Below are 22685 nucleotides of genomic sequence, written 5' to 3'. Positions count from 1 at the left end.
CCTCCTCAGTGTCGATTGAAAAGAAACAGTGCTGCTCACTACCTAGAGATGTGTTCATAAGCATAATAAACACTGAGTTAACTTATGCAAACAACGTTGTTGTTTGTTGTACTTTGCACTCCTGCTGACAGTGTCACTCCGAGTAATCATTTAGTCGGCCAACATCCATCGTCATTTGACTTTTCGTCACTCCTCATCTGCTTGTTTACTGTTGTGGAAAGACAACAAACCTTCCGAAAAGCATGGCAAAGAGATTTAAATGAGGATGGTGCATTTGCCATGAATGTTTGAGGAGGATAACCTGCTGGACGGTAACAGAATACATTTTATGACAGCATTTTCTAGAGGTGCAAGTGGCACGGAGTTGCCTGCTAGCCTTAGTGTAGCTGATAGCAGCTAGTAGTGTGTAGCTAGCTATGCAAGTTTGTCATCATTGATTTGACGCCGCTACGTGGATGGAACTCAGCTGGCTGGGAGTAATGTGTTCGCTACGAGTACCAGGCTAGCCAGCGCGTAGTTATTGTAGGTTGTTTTTCTTCATTCTACAAGCTACTTACGTTTAAACTGGCTTGATTAAATTGATAACTAGATATATTCTCCCGGTGATTGAGTGTGTCATACTGAGAATGGACTTTTTGCATATGTGTCATTTAGCTAGCTAGCTAGCTTGCTACATAGCTTTACCGTTAGGTATCACTGACACGTTAGCTAGCAATGACAGTTTGAAAGCTCGTCTTGAAGATTGTCAACATGCACGTCAACCTTTAAAAAGTTAGCCGTTTAGCTAGATAGGCAGGTGTAAAAGACACACGTTAGCAAGAGGCACCAGCACGACAGGTGTCACCACCACGCTCATCGAAGAACAGCAGCCATTCATTCCCACTTCTTGTGGTAGCTAGCTGAACCCCAAGGAACCAGCCCCATGACCACGGATTGGGCGTGAACTGAGGAGCAACATCATCAGGACAGAATGTCGCTCCTTCTGATCGTCTTAGTAGCAGTTCTCCTGGTTGGGATATTATCTGTTCTACTCTTCAGGTGAGACATTAGCTAGCCGGTAGACCCTCCTCAGTCACACAGAAGCTACATGGTATATAAGACGTAGCCAACTAGTTAGTTTAACCCAAGGACCGATTTCCCCACCCCAGCTCACATAGAAGACAACACTTGCCAACTCACAGTACACACCTTTTGAAAATAAGTATTGTGAATGGAATACCTGTGTTGTTCACCTGACATTATCTTCAGCATGTGACTTGTGAAAGTACAGAACACAACAAAATGTTGTAAACGGGGAAGAGAGTTATTGTCTCTGGTTATCACACAGTAAAACGGAACTGCTGCTGCTTTGCTGCAGGAGTTGCCTAGAACAATGGGGTGTCTTTGTACACAGACACAAGTGACAGCTTGTCCCGGAGATAAACTCTATGACAAGCGAACAAACTGCCAGAGAAGTGAGATTGAAGTAATTCTCTCTCTGATATCTACTATCTAGTCTAGAACTTGAATGGTGTTTAAGTTGCTCTGTATACTGGACAATGATCAAACTATTTGATTAACATAGACATTTTCCTCTTCAATTGAAAGATGGTTCATATGCAGCCTGGCTGTGCGATTCTTCCACAATGCACTGAATGCTGAACTGAAGATCAAATCAGTGGGGCTCTTCTCAGTGCGGGGGATCAGTATCCAGTTTCAGCCCCAGCACACCCTGGTAGGTGTCAGCTCACAGGCTTTGTTCACATGATATTTTGGCCTGTGTGTGGCGTATGTAATGCAGATTATCTGAGTTTCTTCATTTGGAGGGGTTAGCTACCTGATATTTAAGTACTTTGGTACACGCACACGGCTGCCTGCCGATTGTCTCATGAGAACACTCTTGGCAACTTTACAGATGTACAGCTGAACGTTGTGTACAACACAACTTGTCTGTGTGTTTAATTGTGGCTTATAGTGTAATGTGAGTATAAACCAGGTGTAAATATATGTATGTGTTTTTTTTATTGCAGGAAATTGACAGGATATGGATTTCAAGTAAACTGTTGAACCAGGACCTGCCGTGAGTGTGGAATCTTGTCTTGATCTCATAACTTCATTGCTTTTTCTCCGCCTTATAGCCCTCTTCTAGCCAACGTATCATTCTGTTAATAGTATACCAACTTGCTAATTTGATGTGCGAGCTGTGTGTTTTGTTTCTCAGGAGGTACCTGGCCTTGTGTGTGGGTGAGACCAGAGTGAGGTTTGACCTGCAGGAGCCTCTGAGACCTCAGACACCTGAGAGCCATGGGGGAGGAGACTCCTGGAATGTTCCTCTCAGCCCTGCGGTACTGCGATTCCTCTCCCAGGTATAGAGACACACACACAGGGGTCCACAGTAAATTATTGATATAATTGTGATGGCTAAGGCCCTTTACAGAAATAGCCCCTACAGCCCCTACTCCCCCAAACACTTGTGTATGTGTGGCAGGACTGGAGAGGTGTAAGCAAGATAGTCGTAGATCCAATATGCCCTCTTGGCTAAGTGGAATCTTTGTCATATTGCTTATGCCCATCCAATCCTGTCAGATCCACACAAGTGTCTAGGATGAAGGGTTAGTGGATGTTCCTGCACAGGGCCTAAATCTCTCCCCTCTGTCTGTGCTTTCAGCTACTGTCCTTCCATATTGACTCCATTAATGTGATGGTGCTCAACCTGGCCCTGTCAGAGTCTCTATGGCACATGACAACTACAAGCATCAGCCTGCTGCTCCACCACCAGAGCAAAAGGTAAACACGCATGTGTTTTAAAAAAAAAAAAATGTATATATGTTCTTTAGGGTGTGAGTTTTTACTGTGTAATGTAGGCAAGGTATTGTCTTCTCCTTTCATTACTTGAGTTTTCTTACAAGTCTTAATTCTTTAGTGATTAATCATGCAAAGTAATTAATTGAAAACTCTCATAACAGGTTGGCCTGGGACTTTTCAGTGGGGCAGCTAAGCAGTAAAGTGCTAAAAAGCAGTCGATTGGTAAGAAGTCTGGGAGAAAACAATGAAAATGAATGCCCACATTTGCAATCAGTGCATTGTAATTTCAACTGACTTCCTGAAACCGTGCTCTGCTCAGCAGGATACGTGTCTGGCGGAAGTGTCCCTGAGCCTGGTGCTGTCGGGGGACGTCAGCCTGCCAGAGATGCGCCCGGGCCGACTTAGCCTGTGTGTCAGGACCCTGCTGGCGGAGCTCCACGAGGGGCTGTTCCTCAGCCCGCTGCTGCTGCCTCCAACAACGACCCAGAAGAGCATTCTCTCCACAGCCGGTGAGGAAAAGGGACAAACACTGTATTCCCTAATCCCACAACAGAGCTGAGCTGCACGGGGCTGCTCTGGTTACGCACCCACCATAGTTGCCAGAACGGTGCTGGAAAGGAAAATAGCCGCCAGCACAGAATCGTTTGGGTCGGCCCTAGTGTGTCATTGTAAGGCTGTGATGACTTTGCTAACCATTATAGACGTATTCACATTACCCTTTACTCTGCTATGATTCTCTTTTTAGAATGTGAAAAGCATGAATACCTCCAGACAGAAGCAGTGGAGCACTTCCATCAGCTTGTTCCCCAGAAAGTCAATGTGGAGTTTGAGAACACCAATATAACCCTATCGATGCACAGCCAGAAAAGGTCAGTCATGATCACATAGTCGCAGCCCTATATTAACTGTGTGTTTTTGTTCTTTAAAAGCTATGCTATGTCATTTGTGTTTGTTATTTTTTCTTTTATGCTATTAGTTACTATTCACTAACTGGGATTCTTTTTTTCATTTTTTTTTCTCTTATGTATAAAGTTGCCTTTGTAAAACTAAGAAAAGAAAAAAATGTGATCATACAAAAAAAAGCACGTCATCATCTAGGCTGGCCCTAAGCATGCTGTCTGTCTCTGTTGATCTCAATCCTCCAGACACTTGAACTGGACCCTGAAGTCTCTGAAGGTGGGCTATGGACGTGACGATGAGCAGCTGCCTCTTAAGGGCTTCACCCCCGAGCTGAGCTTCCCCCAAAGCAGCCTGGAGCTCCTTCTGGAGGGTGAGTCAGTAGAGGGATGATGGAGGAGGAGGAGGAGGAGGTGGGGGTGAAGTGGTTGTGATGATAAAGAGCTTCCTTAAAGCTACTTTGAGAAATATTCAAAGAATCAAATGTCCTACTTGGTTATGGTGAATAGGACTTCTGAATACCTCATTGATGGTGGAAAAAAAAAAGCGTCTCACCATTTAACCAAACCTAATAAGATTGTTTGTTTTCGTTGTTGGCATAGGATACTTTGTAAACAAATGCAATATAGCTTCCAACCATGTATAAAAATGGAATGTCATTCCTTGAGCACAACAGATATATCATAGAAATCATAATGATATTTGCATGTGACAATGTATTTGCTAAATGTTTCTGTTTTGTTGGTGACAGAGTGGGAAAAATCAGTTCTTGTTTATCAACAGATGGACTACTCCTCTCCCAGAGCAGACAGAGAATCATTTGCCTCAACACACTCAGGACTGTCCTGCAGGTAAGATGTGTGTGTGCTGTAGCCTAGATTGACACTTTACTAGTTTTGAAGGAACTCCAAGATGGGGTTTTTTATGTCTAGGATTAGGCTTAATCTAGGCCTGGGAAACCAACCCACTGGTTTCTCTGCGATATTATATTCCGTCATCAAAGCTCTTCATAAAATGCCTTACATGTGTCGGTACTGCTGCCTTATGTTTTATATTATGTCTCCTCCCATGCTTGTGGTCTCCAGACCACATCAGTGGACGTCTCAGGGTCTGTCACAGTCAACACCTGCATCATCCACTACCGTCACCAGGAGTTCTCCCATTGGCTGGACCTGTTTCCATGGGAACAGCTTATTCACAGGAAAGCGTCTCACAGAAAGAGGTACAGTATGACCATTTCAACAGACAAACGAGAGAGTCACAGTCAAGCACGACAGATCAGAGCTTGAAAATAGATCAGGCATTTGAAACTAGTTCTACTGTATATTCCATGTTTTTGACCTAAAAACCCATCTGAAGTCAACTAACACTTCAATTGTTGTTCAATTTGTGCACTGCGCTATGAAATGTGAAAACTATGATTTATAACCAAAGTTGGTGATTGTGCTTCTAAGCGGGCAGTTTGTCTTTGTTTTTTGGATAACACTTCTAACTAACCAATTGATCTAAGATCACTAATAATCACTAATTGTCTTGATTCTGTGTTTGTGTTGTGTTATGTGTGGGGTGTTATGCGATGTGTATAATACCCTGTCCTCACCCCTGTGTTTGTGTATTGTGGTGTGTAGTCCAGTAGAGTATATGCATACCCTCCTCTTGTCTCACAGACGTCTCCCCCACCTGGACGCCCCAGTGAGGATCAGCTCCTCTGTGTCCAATGTCAACGTGTCTGTACAGCTGGGAGACACCCCTCCCTTCGCCTTGGGCTTTATCTCAGCTAGTGCAGGTACAGCTGACTGTGTGTACACACACGCACACGCACGCACAGACACACACACACTTAAGGGCTTGGTGAAGTTCAAATTCATATTGTTGAAGAAGAAGAACTTTGTTAAAAGAGGGTAGAAATGTTTCAGAATCTTGCTTTCTGAGAAGAAAGTGGATTGTCAGCTGTGGTAGTCTTTGGCTGACTGGGAGATTACACTTATTTTGCTTGTAATATTTCAAATATTCCTAAGAATCCACAGAAAATAATCAAGCATTGTGGTTGGTATGTTGTAGCTGTTGAATCAAGCCTTTCCAAACATACCAAGCCCTGCTAGATTAAATATTTACTTTTCAAAGGCACATTGGGGTGTTGGCTATTGGTTATACATTAACTAATATCCCTTTATCCCTGTACATATTAAAATATACAGTACAGTATATGCAACATCCATTTACACCACAGGTATCATAACACACCAATACCACAGCTAGTAATAGTAGTTTAGTCCCAAAAATGTATTGATATAATACATTTAACACATTTAACAAAGTTTTGATACAGAATTGGCAGTTGCACAACTGACTTGTGTGTCTTTTGGTCTTGTCTATGCACCCAGAGCTGCAGCACCTCCTGGACATCACCACAGAGAGCCTAGACATGGAAACAGAGAGCCTCACATCCCAAAGTGTGCACCAACGAGCCTCTGTGTCCCTGGACCACTTCTGGTGGAGGGTGGGCCAAGGCTCCCACATCCAGCAGGCCCCCCACCCACCTGGGAAACACGTATGGGGCGAAGCCCTCATCATCGACTCCCTTACATTGCAGGTACAGAGGGCAGAGGGGTCTTGCAATTTGCAATGTACTCTCGCTTTGTTTACATCTTTACATTTTGAGTTTAAAATGTTATCTTGGTGAATCTGGAGTGTGATGGTCAATGGTCCACAGGGTAGCTTCAACAAGCCCCAGACGGAGTCGAGCATCCGCGCTGAGAGTAGTGTGAGTGTGGAGTCCAGTCTGAAAGGCCTACAAGTGGAGTTGTCAGAGACCTGTGCCCTGTGCCTGTCCCGCCTGCTGTCCCTCTTTAACCTGGCCAGCAGTGGGACGAGGGGGTTGGAGCAGGCAGGGCAGCCAGATGTGGTCCCTGTACCTGCCCATACAGACCAGACAGACTCCCCCTCTCACCAACCCCTGCTCTTTAAGCTACAGTGTGGCCTGGAAGATGTTAATGTGTTCACACTCTCCAATGTGGCAGGTAGGTCCAATGAGAATATTAGGGGCTCCAGTTTGCTTGAACAAAACAGTGAGGAATGTTGCACCTAAATTACCGTCATATCTCAAACAAACATGATGAGACAGAATCCAGTTGGAGTTTTGAATACTGCAGCTAGCCATTTCATAGTGTGCAATACATTCTCATTGTATCACTTGTTTTCCAGACAGGGTACCCTTAAATCATACTGTATTATGTATTTTAGGTATTTTTTGCAGTGCTCTGTACTGTTCTGCTCAAACAAAATGGGGCCTTAGGTGTGTAACACTGTCGTATCTCACCCTCTGGCTGTCTAGCCATGTCCATAATCGACCTCTGTATTCCCCTAGGGGCTGTGTCTCTGCGTGTGGACACTGTGGCGGCCTTGGGCTCGGGGGAGAGCTCCAGGGTGTCGGTGCAGGGTGTGTGTCTGTCTATAGTGAAAGCACTCACAGAGACATTGGAGCCTTGCTGCCCTGCAGCCCAAACCCCCGACCCTGTCCTCAGCCTCTCCACTCTGGGCCTCTGCTACCACCTCACCACCTGGACCCTGGAGGTAGGCATGATTGTCGCAAACTGTCAACTCTATCCAGTTTGAAAGCATTGGATTGGTGTAAGAGTCCATGCACACTTCAGGGTCAAGGGTTGAGAATTGGGACGCAGGGCTTCTTTCATGGTTAGTAGTGCCATACAGATAAGTTTACATTCTCTCTTGTTTGTTTGCAGGTCGAGTGCCAAGAGGAGCTGGTAGTTCAGTGGACCCCATCAGACCACATGTTCCTATACCACCATGCCACAGAGAGCCAGGGCTGCTGGGCTACGGTGTGTGACTCTCTAGGGCCGGAGAGGCAAGGAGAGGAGGGTCCAGTAGATCCACAAGACAGTCACCACACCTCCACTCCAGGCCTGAGCCAGGGCCTGTGTTTGCGTGTAGAGCTGGGTCGCACGCGTCTCACTGCCTACGTGACGGAGCACAATTACATCCTCTGGCACACCGAAGCCCTCTCCCTCTCCATGCAAGCCAGCTCCATGCACGTGCGCTCGCCCCACCTGCTGCTCAACTTTGACGGCAACGACATCTTTTCCTTTAAGGAACTGGAGGTCCAGATGCTTTCAGAGCTGGCAGAGATGCAGCAGCACAGGGATCACTTCGCCTTCCTCTCCACCAGCCAGAACCGCACCTGGGTCTTCACCTGCCCCAGCCTGGCCATGGAGTTCCCCTACCAGTACAACTTCTCCAGCACCTTTGACAAGGCCATCAGCGTGCAGAAGTGGCTGAAGACCCTCCATCAGCCCAGCTCCAGCTCCCCACTCCCCCAACGCCTGCCCCCAGACCTGCTATTCAGGATCAGCCAGTTCTCCTTGGTCTTCCTGGACGACGTCTTCGAGATCAAGCTGCGGGACAACTACGAGCTGATGAAGGATGAGATGAAGGAGAGTGCCAAGCGGCTGCACCTGCTGGACAAGAAGGTGGCAGACCTGCGCAAGCAGCACGGTGAGCTCCTGCCTGCCAGGAAGATTGAGGAGCTGTACACATCGCTGGAGCGCAAGAACATCGAGATCTACATCCAGCGATCACGCCGCCTCTACTCCAACACGCCCATGAGGAAGTCCCTCTTGACATGGACGGTGTCGGACCTGGAGCTGGTGGCCCTGGCAGACCACTCCCTCCACGGGCCCGAGAAAGTCCGTGAGCAGCTGAGGGACATCGACGGGGTCAGCCCCTTCCCCAGGGACGGGCTCCCTCTGGTGGTGCAGTGGTGCCGAGCAGTCAAGTTTAAACTCTCTGCCTACTTGGGTGAGTTGCAGACAAGTTTGACTCAGCAAAGTGTATAGGCAAGCAGAACTGAGAGTTAGAATAGGACGAGAGAGGGCATTTTTCACTGTGTCCTCAAGTGGCTGACATGTATTGTTTAATCAATTTCGTCCTTCCCCCTCCTGCACCAGTGAGAATCCGGGACTACCCGCGCTACCTGTTTGAGATCCGAGACTGGGAACTGTCGGGCCGTCTGATAGGTACGGAGCAGGACGGGCAGGCACGCGCTCGCCGCAAGCAGGTGGTACCACTAGGACAACCATGGGGCGACATGACAGTCCAGAGGAATATGCCACCACTCAAGTTCTACTACGATTTCCACTGTGAGTAAAGGTTGTGCACAAAGCACCGGCACCAATGCTATCCTTTCATACATCTCAATATCTCTGTCAATCGAAGGTGTGTCTTCTGATTTCTGAACATTTACTGGCAGTTGTCCTAATTTTAAATCTGTATTCACTTCTCTCGATGCAGCCAATATATCCCTGTACACTATTGTATGGGGGCCTTGCTGGGACCCAGCCTGGACTCTGATTGGCCAGGTAGTTGACCTGCTGACTAAGCCCACTGTTGACCCCTCACCTGCGCTGTTGTGGTGGGACAAGAGTCGTCTCCTGCTGCATGGACGTTTTGTCATGGATATAGAGCAGGCTAACCTCCACCAGCTGGCCGCTGAGGTAAAAACAGTCCTCCACAGATACTTCTTAGAACTAGTTCTTATAAGCTTTATTGGTGGGTGGGGCAATTGTTTTTTTTTACCAGGTTAGTCCTCTATTGAGATTGAAAGTCTCTTACTAGAGAGACCTGGGTAAAATAGTAGCACATACACTTACTTACATACAAATCAACATTGATCACACATGGCACTATCACAAACATGCACACATTAAAAACAGTGATTTTGTTAAATGCCATTCACTATTGGTTAAAATATGATGCCCTGAGAATCATGTTTAGGAATAGATGTATTTCACACATCTTTCCCCCTTTCTAGGACCCCTATAATACTACAGAGAACATGCACTGGGAATGGAACAAGCTCAACTATGACTGGAACCCTGGACAGTTTGTCTTCAAAGGTGACATGGATGTCAACGTCAGAACAGCCTCTAAGTAGGTGGATCACTGATATTTGCTATTTCTCAGATCTGTCATAAAATGTGAAACCAACTACCTTTTAGATTTTGATGGTCAAGGAAATGTACTGGAATGTGAGATATTTTTTTTCCTTCCACCTCAGATATGACGACATCTGTTTCCTGCATTTACCCAACCTGTGCATGACCTTCGACCTCCAGTGGCTTTGCCATGGCAACCCCCATGACCACCACGCTGTATTGCTCTGCTGTACGGAGAACGTTGCCGACGTGACCTCAGGACAACCTCACGACTCCTACAGAGCCTTCCGCTCTGAGAACCTCAACACCTCCATCACCATGGACCTCAACCAACACTGTGGCACAGGTGGGTGGATAGTTGGTTCATCTTTATATGGGCTTGCCTCTAATTCACCTCCTATAGAAGTGTATAGACTCAGACCCTGCATCCCAATATGCTATGAAAGTCAATAAGTCATAAACTGTAGAATGTAAACGTTACTGGAGACGCTTGTCATTTCTGATGACGGGCAGCATAATTACGACTGCTAGCAGAGAGTCGAAGCGGTTGCTAATTAGCTTAACAGTAAATGGAAATAAATTACTCAAAATATTTAGCTGACAGTCCACATGCAAAATGTATTAACCTTGGGGCGAAACAGTCCACATGCAAAATGTATTAACCTTGGGGCTAAACAGTCCACATATTTTCCATTAATTAACTACCAGTCCTGTAGTGTCTCTGCAGTTTATGACATATGGACTTTCATAGCATATTCTACTCCCTTTTCTCTGAGGTATGTACTTGTCCACTACCCCTCATGGGAGGATTGATATAAGAGCTCCATCCTTACAACAATCCTATGCTTTTAAATCCATGTAGGGGAGTGAACAAGTACACTTCATAGTCCATGTAGGGGAGTGAAATACACTTCATAGAAGAGAGTGGAGAATTGGAACGCAGCAGGGAGTGCACATACTTTAAACAAAGTCAAATGAAACCTGTCTGTGGTGTATCGAACTTTTGAGGTATTAGTTGGTTGCACAACAAATCCTCCATTTTGTCTGTGAGACCATTGACGTCTTGGTTGTTTTTTCCCCCCCATCAGAGCGCAGTCAGCCTAGAATCCTGCTGTACAGCAGCACGCTGCGCTGGATGCAAAACTTCTGGGCCACCTGGACCAGCGTGTCGCGGCCCATCTGCAGAGGCAAGCTCTTCCACAGCCTCAGGCCCATACGCAAGAAGCTGGGCCAGCACTACAAACAGATGTCCTACACTGCCGCCTTCCCTCAACTGCAAGTGAGTGAACCTCCTTTGCCTCTGGCCCATGTTCCAGATGTGGGGCAGTCTTCACGTTATTTGTTTTCCTGGTCTTGAGTATAATGTATAACCGCTGGGGGCAGCAGCCTGACAAGCCCTGTGCATGCTGTTTTGTGTACGTGTCATTGCTTTTGTCATAGTTTATCTGTAATAAACTAATAACAAACTAAACTTAATATTATGTACCTCCACCTCAGGTGCATTACTGGGCATCCTTCGCCCAACAGCGAGGCATCCAGGTGGAGTGCAGCAAAGGACACGTCTTCACCAGAGGAGCTCAGAGACTCATCCCACAGGGTAAGAGTGTTGGCACGACGCTGCTGTGAAAATGCTGCATGCTATTTATACACTTCTGTGGCGGCAGTGTGGTACACACCCAATGTGTCATAAAGAAAGCTGCCTTTTTGGCAGAATTGTAAGTCTTTCCTGGATTCCTCACATCCTCTCTCCTCGGCATCTCCCCAAAACACAAAAAAAGGTGAGGAGTGAGGAGGGAAGATATCAGGGCTCAAAGGAAAGACCTTTGAGATTTGGCCCATGTCTGACCCTCAGATTGTCTGTGCCACAGAGAACGCTAGAACAGGCTTATTGGCTCCAGAAACACACCCATCAGGTGGTCATATTGGTCAGGGGTTTATTATTTAAATAGCCTCCGTGAACTGCAGCTAGCTAACTGCAGGATTTTATATCTTCTCTCTGGTGTGTGTGTGATCCCTCAGCTGGTACTGTAATGAGGAGGCTGATCTCGGAGTGGAACGTGACCCAGATGGTGAGTGAGCTGTCCCTGGTGACCGTTCACCTAATGGCCTCCAAATGGGACGAGACTGCCGACCACCAGATCAATGCCCAGGTGAAGAAGACCCACCTGCTCAGCCTTTCCTCCCTCAGCTACCAGCGCCAGAGCAACCGCATGGAGGAGGTAAGATCATAGCCTTCACGTTTGTCATATTCTCTGATCTCAGATGGATGGTATGGGCCCTGCTCTGGCTTCTTAGGCTGGCATGAATTAATTATATTTGCTTATGTAATGTGTCTAAGATCATATAGCTTTGTCCATTCATAGTTCTTTTGTAACTATCAACATTTGAAGAGAGTTAATGGTTTACCTCATTGTCTTTGACAGGAGGTGAACCCAAAGGATGAGGGCAATGCCTCTTACACACACAAGCTGTGCTTGGTGGACCTGCGTGCCTCATGGACCACTGCCAACCGGAACATAGCCTTTGGGCTGTACGACGGCTACAAGAAGGCAGCTGTACTGAAGAGAAACCTCTCCACCGAGGCTCTGAAGGGACTGAGGATAGACACACAGCTGCAAGCCAAGAAACTGAAGCGCTCTCTTTCCAACTACTCCCCCAGTACGACCCCCTCTGCCACAGACCTGCCCAGCACCAGCCGGCCTGAGAAGAGCCAACATGAAGGTAAGGACTTAGAATTTTAAGTAGTGTGCTTCTTAAACTGGCAGAGATCGACCCTTGGTCTCCCGCACGGCAAGCCCAAGCATATACCATGAGACCAAGAAGACATCCAGGCATTGCTACTCGTCACAAGAGTGTGGTTGTAAAAGTATTTTCTGGAGTCCCTGTGTCCCCTCTCTTCCTCAAAACGCATCGGAGGAGAAGGTCTGAGGGGAGGAACCTTGTTCCAATGTGAGAAATCAAGGATATTGTTGTTAGATTCTGTCATTGTAATCCCTTCTTCCTCTGCCTGCAGGGACCTCCATGCTTCAGAAGCTGATTGAAGAGACTGATAAGTTTGTGGTGTTTTCTGAGGAGGACTCGGGTGTGAGTGACCAGTTGTGTGGCATCGCAGCCTGTCAGACAGACGACGTGTACAACCGCAACTGGTTCATCGAGTTGGTCAACTGTCAGGTACTGGTGTAGCTCCGACACCACACTCCATATCATTTCATGATACTTGCCGGAGCTTGTGACTTAATTGAACCCTTACCTGTTTCAGCGTCACTTATCCCAGCTTTGAAAGTATCCATGTACTCTCCGTCGTCTGAGACTTTTAACAATCCCACGAAATGGCTAAATGCCAAAAGGCTGCTTTAATATCCATACAAATTAATGTTTGGAGAAATCCAAACATGGCACTTTGCATTTCCACATAGTGTGTAGGTAAACCAGAGGGTGATTGGCTAAAAGCCATCATTGTAAACAAAGAAGCGGACATTAGTGCCATGTTTGGAGTTTTCCTCTGTTGGATCCTTAACGATACAAGTAACAGAACATTGTTTTTAAATGTTTTGTAATTCAATCACTTCACGCTAGTATAGCCAATATCCAGGTCTTAAAAAAAAAAGATTGTATCTCTAATTTCCTTGTGACTCTCCAGTTTCTGTGTCTAGCAGTGTTGTGATTCTGCTCTGCTCTGCTATACTTAGATGATGTTGCGTGGCACAGAGACTGCCGGCTGTGTGCTGGTGTCTGCTGCCAAGGCCCAGCTGCTCCAGTGTGAACACCACCCTGCCTGGTACAGCGACACGCTCAAGCAGAAGACCACCTGGACCTGTCTGCTGGACGGCATGCAGTACTTTGCCACCATGGAGCCCAACCACTCTGAACAGGAGGACTGGCAGCTGTGGCTGGAGGTGGGGGTCGATCATTAGTAACGGGCTCTTACAGACACTGTCAGGGAATTCTGCACACAGGGTCACCAACCAAATCTATGTTATGGAGCAAATGCATTATAACATGCAAATGGCACTTGATTTCTAGGATTTTTGTTGTGTTCAAGGAATGGAATACTGTGAGGGTAGCATTTCTTTTTCCCACATCAGTAACATTGAATGCTTGTCATTTATTGCTTCTGGGTTATACAGTGCATGATCTGCTGCCTCCAGACTCAAGTTGGTGATTATACTGTAGGCTCTAGACAAACGGAAGTAACTGTAGTGTCGCAGTTCTGACCCTATCTCCGTCTGGGTTGTGTACTGTATGGTGCAGGTGAAAAACATTGAGGAACACCGCCAGCGTCACCTGGACACAGTGCTGGACCTGATGGAGAGTGGCCAGGCTGTGGGCGGCATGGTCTGCACGACAACAGGTACTGCTATTGCCCCTCATATTCTTTCACTTTTATACTGCAACTTTATGGGGAGAGCCGAATCTGTCTTTTCCGTATATGCAAAAATAAATAAACAAAATTAACCAGTGTATGAATGCAAATTTAAATGTTTTTTTTCCTCCTTGATCCTGGTCTCATCCAGATTGGAACCTGCCGGCCCAGGTGAACGACACTCAGCAGGTCCAGCGCATCATCTCCCGCTGCAGCTGTCGCATGTACTACATCGGCTACAGCCACGACATCGATCCTGAACTGGCGACTCAGATCAAACCCCCTGACCTGCGGGACAGCCACGAGAAAGAAGACCTGCTGAAGAAACAGGCTGGTGAGGCTGCCCAGCAGAAAAATGCAATTTACAAAACACCTCTCAAACAGTCTTGTTCCATTGTTAGTAGGTGAAATACATGAACGGATATGCTGCTGTCTCATTTCTCAACCCTTCCCCTGAAGAATGCACTTCTGCAATTTCCTTGCATGGATTGAAATGAGAATAGATTGGTTTAAAGTTCCAATTCTATTAGACAAAGTCTATGCTTTTAAGTTGAAGTCGAAAAGTGCATACTTCAGGAGAAGGGTGGAGATGTGGGACGCTGCCTGAGACTTGTGTCCGCCCTCCCGCTGCTCTTCCAGGGGCTGTGGACACCTTCACCCTCATCCACCACGACCTGGAGATCTCCACCAACCCTGTGCAGTATGCCATGATCCTGGACATTGTCAACAACCTGCTGCTGCACGTGGAGCCCAAGCGCAAGGTAAGAGACACGACGCCTCGTCAGAAACGGGCCTTAGGTTGACCTGCCTGAGGTCAGTCAAGTCTCAAAGGAGGTGCTACGTCAGGTTTGTGTTCAACAAGTTAGTGTTTCCCTCAGCATCATCAACTCTGTATTGTGCCTGATGAAGCAACCCCTGTCAGCCCTTGGCCACCTGTCATCCCTCTCTCTATGCCCTCTCACTGTGTCCGTGGCTCCGTGGTGTTTTGTCCCCAGGAGCACAGCGAGAAGAAGCAGCGTGTGCGTTTCCAGCTGGAGATCTCCAGTAACCCCGAGGAGCAACGCAGCAGCATCCTCCACCTCCAGGAGGCCGTCAGGCAGCACGTAGCCCAGATCAGACGCCTGGAGAAACAGATCTACTCCAACATCAGGGTGAGTCCCACACCCGGCGTTATAGTATCACTGTGCAAACACTTCTCAAACAGGTGTGCTTGAGGAGGAGGACGTCCTTCCATTGCTGAAGTATTTTCTACCAATTCAGTGATTTTTAAAGTTGCTTGTTTTAGTTTTTTTTTGTTTTCACACTGCAATCACTGTTATTCGTATGTCTGTCCTCCGTGTGACCCGTCCAGGCCCAGCCTGAGGAGCTGAGGGGAGACGAACTGTCGGAGATCAACGTGCGACTGCAGAACCAGCTCAACCAGGAGAAGACTGACATGCAGATGAAGAGCGAGGAGCTGAACATCCTCATCAGGTCAGCTCAACGCCACCACCTCACACATCATTGTCTTCCAATGCTCAGGAGGCTACTCTACCAGCTATGGATCAATAGGGCAATTAGAGACTCAGCTACAGTGTATGACGTTGCCACGGGAAGTGGGATGGCGTCAGAGATGTCTCAGCAGTGAATCATTCTGCTTCATGTTCGCTCTCTTTGCAGGACGTCACACCACTATTTCGTGGCTGTGTCATATAGCAAAGTCTACCGTTGCCTTGGCAACCTCTCATTGTGTTTCTTCTCCTCCTCCACTGTCTTGGCTCTCCCAGGTGTTTCAAGGATTTCCAGCTGCAGCGCGCCAACAAGCTGGAGCTTCGCAAGCCCCCGGAGGATGTGAGCGTGGTGCGGAGGACAGAGATCTGCTTCGCCCAGGCCCGCTGGTGTCTGACCGAGGAGGACGGCCAGCTGGGCATCGCTGAGCTGGAGCTGCAGAGATTCATGTACAGCAAGGTGGGTGTGGAGTCAGAGGACCAATGCTTGCTGTGGTCATAAGGAGATGGCTAGCACACTGTCAAAAAGAGCTAATGTTTCCTGTCTTGAATGTTTGTTATTGATACTGTGCTTCAGCTTAAAGTTTGAGGTAAACTATCAGGGGTGTATTGGTAGAAATAAATGTGGGTAAACGCTGGATACCGGAGAAAATGACGAACATAAATGCCAATGTTAAAATCTACTAGTTTTGGGTAAAAGGTGGGTAAATTCTATTCACCATAATAAAGATGTGTAAACAGAGTTTGTGTGTGTTTACCCTCCACTTACATTCATGCTCTCACACTAGACTTGTGTCTGTCTCCTCATAGTTGAACAAGTCAGACGACACAGCAGAGCATCTCCTTGAACTGGGCTCGTTCACCATGAACAACCTGCTCCCCAACGCAGCCTACAAGGTAATGTAGAGTCTTTGGTCATGTAAGATCTTTCCCTTGGTAAGGACATTGTGAAGTTCAGTCATTGCTTCCTTTGGCTAGTGTAGTAGTTATATTTCAGTCAATATTTGTAATGCAGTTAGATTTTAGTCAATATTTTTGCTTCAAAAGTGGACTGGCTTTTCAATCTTTTGACGCAGCACCACAACAGCCTCCATCTCTGAGTGGGTACTGATCTAATCTCGAATCCCATATTTGTCAGCTACAGAGTAATTGCTTGGTTTGTTGGAGAAAATGCAGTATTCTGAGACGCACTGTCTGGCTCTGTGAGATCAATACTGATGTTATGATTTAAGAATAGGCTTCATGTACTTGTACTCACAAACACCTCTACAGTAGGCTGTGTTTGCTTGTGCCTATAACACTCTGCTTGGTTTCTCCTACGCAGCACGTGAGGGTATGTATGGTGCTGGTACAGGAACTGGGTGTTAATGTCAGTGTTTTTGGCACCATCCATCGCTCATCCAATCAGGATCATGGAAATGCTCTGCAGATCAAGGCTTATGTCATTCAGCGTTGCGTATCCTCCTGTCATTCAAACGGCCACTTCCACCCTCCCTCTCATTGCGTGTTCCTCATTGCATCAGCACCATTGCCTGAGTACTGCACCGCATGCTGCTCAACATCAATGTGTCATGTTAGTGTTTTGAAATTGGACCTCTCCTGTTCATATGGGATATTGTACTCAGGAGGGGGAAGTCCGTCTTGTTGAATTAATGAATTTAGTCAAGTCGAGTTCATTTTAAAGTGCATTGTCGCAAGCCTCAACACTACAATACAGAGAAAACTCAAAGTAAAAAAACATGCACACATTTGGACATGAACAATAAAGATGAACACACATTTAAACATACAGTAATGGGAGGGGGGGGGGATTGGGGCAAGACCTGACAAGACAGGATACAAAAACAGGAGACCGGGGATATGGGATGAGGGGAAGTGATGTCTTACCCTCTTTCTCACTACCACTCGTGTTGTACGGACACCTCAGATTCACTGTTGGATGTATGTTCCATCCTAGACTACTGACTTAAGGCCAAAGACCGTTTGATTGCATGGGTATGGAACATATTTTGGGGTTGTTTCAGGAATCATCAGTTATGAGCTTGGAATAATTCCAGGGCCTCGTTTTTTTTGTGAGTTAAATGTCAATCCCATCATGTCTCTTCTAGGTGGTGCTGCGCCCTCAGAGCCCCTGCCAGTCAGGCCGCCAGTTTGCCCTGCGTATCTTCAGTAAAGTGCGCCCTCCAGTGGGAGGGATCTCAGTCAAAGAGCACTTTGAGGTAAAGAGAATGCAACCACTGTGTCCCAGTTCTCCACCCTTGTCCTTAAATGTGCTCACGTGCATTCCCCAGCATGGATTTAAAAGCATTGGATTGGTGTTAGAACCTATTGCACCAATCTTATGCTTTTAAAATGCATGCTCGGGAGTGCACAAGTGCACACTTGAGGAATAGGGTAAAGAATTGGGGCGTGGCTCGTGAACTATCTGGAGGCCTTGGGTGCGAGGTACAGTTGAGCGGTGTGTTTGTTTCTCTGTTGTGAATCTTTCTGTTTCTGTCACCAGGTGAACGTAGTGCCTATCACCATCCAGCTTATGTACCAGTTCTTCAAAAGGATGATGGGATTCTTCTTCCCGGGAAGAAATGTGGAGGAGGAAGAAGTTACTGATGAGGAAGACAAGTTCCGATTGGTCACCACTGGTTTGTGTTGCCCTGTTCCAATCATTGTTCCACTTGCAGCTGGATAATAACTTTACTTGTGTTTAGTGTTTAATAATGATTTGCCCTCAGTCTCCATCCTCTACATGCATTCACCAGCCTGAAATCCAAAGCTCTCTGCTAAACCAATCAATATTAATTTCCACTGTCTTTGCCAGCCCTTCATGTGTGGTATTGGATTGCTAGTTGCTCCACCCCCAGTGGCTATTAAAAGCCTGTTTCGAGTATGACCTTCGTGTGTGTGTGTGTGTGTGTGTGTGTGTGTGTGTGTGTGTGTGTGTGTGTGTGTGTGTGTGTGTGTGTGTGTGTGTGTGTGTGTGTGTGTCTGTGTGTGTGTGTCTGTGTGTGTGTCTGTGTCTGTGTGTCTTCAAGGCGGTGCATTGGGAGTATAGGGTGTGTGTATGCTCCAGTGGGAGTATAGGATGTGTAGAGTCACTCAGAGGCCATGGTGCTGATGCTGTTGTCCCCTTCATCACAGGTATGCCTGTCACCAAGCCTCGTCAGACTTCAGAGGACACGATTGGGGCCCTTGGCCCCAGCAAAGGGGTTTCCCAGGGGTTAAACCGCACCGCAGGGGTCAGGAGGTCATTTCGAAAGCCCCCAGAGGTATTGCATGTTTTTTTATTAAGGCCTGAGGAAAGATGCCTTGCAAAAATGTGATGTATCGCCAAAGATTTTGACCATCATAGACATTTGCTGAGAAGAAAACATGAGTTGAATGGTGAATTGGATTCCACAAGTGCTGCCAAACTTCTTTTTAAAGTCACATCTTTGCAACATTGTATCCAGTCATATGCCCCAAACTAACGTAAGGCTTATGTTTTCACCCAGCACCCTGTAGATGACATCGATAAGATGAAGGAGAGAGCAGCCATGAACAACTCCTTCATCTACATCAAGATCCCCCAGGTCCCACTCTGTGTCAGCTACAAGGTGGGTGTTTTCACACACATCTCCAACAGTCAACATTACTCCCTGTTTTGCTTCAAATCAGTTCCGTTTTAGTCGGTTACCAGATAAAACATACAGTAGCTATGGGGAATCACTGTCTCCTGAGACCGGCTGAAGGTCTTTCCTCACGCCTGTAAAGGCCAGTGGCGTGCTAGTGTCCGAGGAGGAGGCCCGTCCTCCTCAAGGTATCCTCCCATAGCTGTGTTGTATGTGGTTTCCCTCCTTCAGGGAACAGTGGTTACATACGTCGCCTTACATTATTGATCACTTGGCTAGACATGTTCTCCCAATCACCTTTGAATAAACAGTCCTCGAATAGGGAAATGTGTGATCTCTAATCCATTGTTTGAGATACAGAGCATTTTCTGATTTCGCCCACACCAGGTCACCTACATGTTGTCAGAGTTGATTGTAAAATGCCTCAACATCTGGTGTGCTCTTGCCTTGTGTGTTCTATCCTATTGTATGTAGACCATGTCACGCTGTCATTTATAATCCCTTTCAAATTTAATTTTCAGGTCTTCAGGGATTTTAATCATCATTCTCCAATAACAGCATTATCTTGCCTCACTGCTTATGTAATACTCAGTATCAATCAAAACCGTGTCTTTTTCCCTTTCCATAGCTCATCTGGAATGTGTCTCATTTTATTTCAAATACGTTATGTGTGGTTATATTGAATATCCAAAACAGGGTTACTCACAGCTGCATAAAGAACACACACACACAGAGAATGATGAATGCATTATTATTGAATCCCACGTTCTCATCAGAAATGTGTAAATTGAGCCCCCAAACACTTGTCTTACTGTGCGTTTGTATACACACACAGGGAGAGAAGAGCAGTGTGGACTGGAAGGATCTGAACCTGGTCCTACCATGTCTGGAGTACCATAACAACACGTGGACATGGCTGGACTTCGCCATGGCTGTGAAGAGGGACAGCCGGAAAGCGCTGGTAGCACAGGTACGTACTGCCCAGAGCCCCGCCCCCTCCTTTACTAACCAGGGATGTAGTGAGCGGAGCTGAGCCGTCAGAAGTCCTGCTCTTTGCTCACTAGCCTGTAGAGTAAACACAGGTGAACACCGTTTACTAACCCTTTTTTTATGGTTTACCACCAGTGTTGCCCACCTTTTTTTTTCTACCAGCACATCCCTGTTACTAACAGAAACATGCTCTCTATAGCAGCACAGCATTATCAGTTTAAAAATGTCACTTCAACCAGTATGGTGTTCCAAGCTGCCAAAATATAATTGTTGTTCCAAAGCAATTTGTGTTTACTCACAGTATGGAATATTCATGTTTACTGTAAGTTCATATTCATGTGTTTTAAAGGTGACATAAGACCATATACACAGAAATATACATATTTGTAATATATGATATTTCATATATTACAAATATATCATATTTGTAATCACTGTTGACAAACTGAGAAATAACTTCCCCGCTGCCTCTGTATAGATGATTAAGGAGAAGCTGCGGCTAAAGCCAGCCTCAGGCTCGGAGTCGCGGGGGAAGGCTTCCGAGGGGAAGTCAGACAGCAGCCTACAGCAGCAGGAGGAAGACGAGAAGGCTAGGCGACTGATCGGCCTCAGCACCTTAGACAGGAGCTCCAGCAAGAAGAGCATCTTCAGCCGCCGCAAGTAACAGTCTACAAAACCTAATGACACTACAGACCCCAGCTGAACTGTACTGTACTGTACTGGCCTGGCTTGGTTACGCATCCACCATCGTGCTGGAAATGACTGTGTGAAAGGGAAATATTTGCAATCTTAGTATGGTATGGGGTCGTCCCTGTAGTGTGTGAAGCCCCAGAAACCCACACTACACCAGTTCTGCACTGGACTGGATCACATGCAGCGGCAGCCACTGTACCACACTCCCAAACTAAAGGGAATCAGGGAGACCAGACTGTCTGTTGTGTGCGTCACGACACTTCGAATGGATGGTTGGATGAATGGATGTGTTGGTGGGGAGATAGAGGTGGAAGATCTTACTGGGGAGCAGAAACTGTCGAAACAATGCCAGGACTTTCCCTCCCTCTGTCCTCCTCCCTTCCCTGTGAGCCTGCAGAGCTAAAAATTATGTCGTAATGCAGACAGTGGGGATCTGCCCCCTAACCCAGGAAAACACACTGGCCGCATTCCAGGTCTAGAAAGGCGCGCTGGAAACAATGGTTGTGCCGTGTGCTGTGTCAAGGACTGTGCAGCCGGATATCAGATTGCTATATCATATGATATGGTTGCTGGTTAGTTAATATTTAAAACACTTCCAGGTGTTGTAAGGTCTTGAGCATTTCCATGAGTATAATGCTTGACCAGTTCACTGATATAGACTACTAGTAACACCAGGGTCCCATTGACCAAACATATCTTTGTTTTCTTGTTTGTTTATTTGTTTTTTTGGGTGTCATCTATTACAATTTAAATGTCACTATGCATCACTGATTTTTGCAACATTCATAAATACCAGTTTATACGTTTTTGCTTTAATAGGATGACTGGGATGACGTTTTGCTTAGGATTTCACTGTTCATTTCTTCTGTAAAATCATTTGGCAATGTTGGTTTGTTTCCGTATTTGACTGGTTGAGAACATAATTTTCCTGCTGGCTCAGGAAAAGTGTGTATCCGCAAACTTGTGTAAATCAGGTAGATTGTATAAAACATAAATGAATGCACATTGAGAGCCTAAATGCTGTCTATTGCAAAGGTTAGACACACCCAAACCCACTAGCATTGTACAGAACTCCTAATATATTCTTAGACAAGTGTTTTTTCCCTGAATTATTTTTATCATAGTGATTTACTCGCAACAAGTCTGCATGATACTGTCATGGGAAGCTCATCGTCACTGTAAACAACCACAACAAATATTATTTGTTACCATATTGTCTGAGACTCCGCCTACAATTTATGCCACAGCAGGCCTACGTTTTATAGCTCTCCAAGATGTCTGTGCAATATATCAAAACAGAGCAGCAAGATATCCATGTCTCTCCTATTCTGTTGCACTTGTTCTGATCACATTCATAGTCATGGCAAAGTCATTTTGTTTGTAGCTTATGTCTGAATAGTGTTTTGTAATTTTAACACTAAGGCACTTTTTAAGCAAAGTATTTTCTGATATTTTTGTAACCATGGTTATTTCTTTTCGACTACAAATGTATAACTTGTAAAGCTGAGCTTGTTATTCAGTTACAGCTTCCTCAAAGTGAAAAGATGTCAAATATTTCAGTTTATATATTTCAAGTAATCAGTTATTATAGCTCAATGAATTGAGTTATTTGTCTGTGCCCTGTCAGGGTATAGCATTATTTTTGTCACCATGCATGTAAATATATATTTGTCAATAAAATAGTTCTAATGTACATTATCATGACTGTATTGATATGATAATGTGTGGTGTTTAATGGTTACAATGGCATGGGTTTTCGGAAAATGTGTTAGGCAGTTATTTCCAGTCGAATGTGAGTGGCCTATTGATCATTCATCTGACAGAATCAACTGGAGCGGAACTTGGCCCTCTGTAGAATCCCTTGGAATATGAGCAGGCTCCCATTCCCTCGCTCGTGACCCTCAAACCCTCCCGA

General features: G+C 46.0%; 1 protein-coding gene across 1 annotated transcript; it reads left to right on the top strand.

Annotated features, from left to right (window-relative positions):
• Positions 1–924: 924 nt before the first annotated feature.
• LOC310815119 (bridge-like lipid transfer protein family member 2) lies at positions 925–22468 on the top strand. The gene is made up of 39 exons (XM_083684756.1): positions 925–1038; positions 1588–1714; positions 2010–2059; positions 2201–2345; positions 2648–2766; positions 2946–3006; positions 3104–3293; positions 3530–3653; positions 3930–4054; positions 4465–4532; positions 4767–4903; positions 5349–5467; positions 6066–6274; positions 6395–6701; positions 7049–7254; positions 7425–8496; positions 8646–8837; positions 8989–9191; positions 9509–9627; positions 9755–9978; positions 10721–10911; positions 11130–11229; positions 11652–11851; positions 12056–12353; positions 12646–12803; positions 13322–13528; positions 13884–13983; positions 14147–14329; positions 14635–14756; positions 14991–15146; positions 15347–15468; positions 15762–15942; positions 16293–16379; positions 17591–17701; positions 17986–18121; positions 18618–18745; positions 18971–19072; positions 19923–20057; positions 20556–22468. Exons 1-39 carry the CDS (start codon positions 971–973, stop codon positions 20739–20741), a joined length of 6768 nt encoding a protein of 2255 aa, XP_083540882.1. The 5' UTR covers positions 925–970; the 3' UTR covers positions 20742–22468.
• Positions 22469–22685: the final 217 nt, after the last annotated feature.

The sequence above is a fragment of the Argentina silus genome (assembly GCF_951799395.1).
Source record: "Argentina silus genome assembly, chromosome: 14".
Taxonomy (NCBI): domain Eukaryota; kingdom Metazoa; phylum Chordata; class Actinopteri; order Argentiniformes; family Argentinidae; genus Argentina; species Argentina silus.
The sequence above is the reverse complement of the archived record's forward strand: the minus strand, read 5'-3'. Positions and strand labels throughout refer to the sequence as shown.

Bases quoted from the DNA above. Each gene is read 5' to 3' on its own strand.
- LOC310815119 (XM_083684756.1), top strand. From the start codon at position 971: ATGTCGCTCCTTCTGATCGTCTTAGTAGCAGTTCTCCTGGTTGGGATA. The intron at 13,984-14,146 runs GTACTGCTATTG...GGTCTCATCCAG, and splicing joins CATGGTCTGCACGACAACAG to ATTGGAACCTGCCGGCCCAG. The intron at 15,147-15,346 runs GTGAGTCCCACA...TGACCCGTCCAG, and splicing joins AGATCTACTCCAACATCAGG to GCCCAGCCTGAGGAGCTGAG.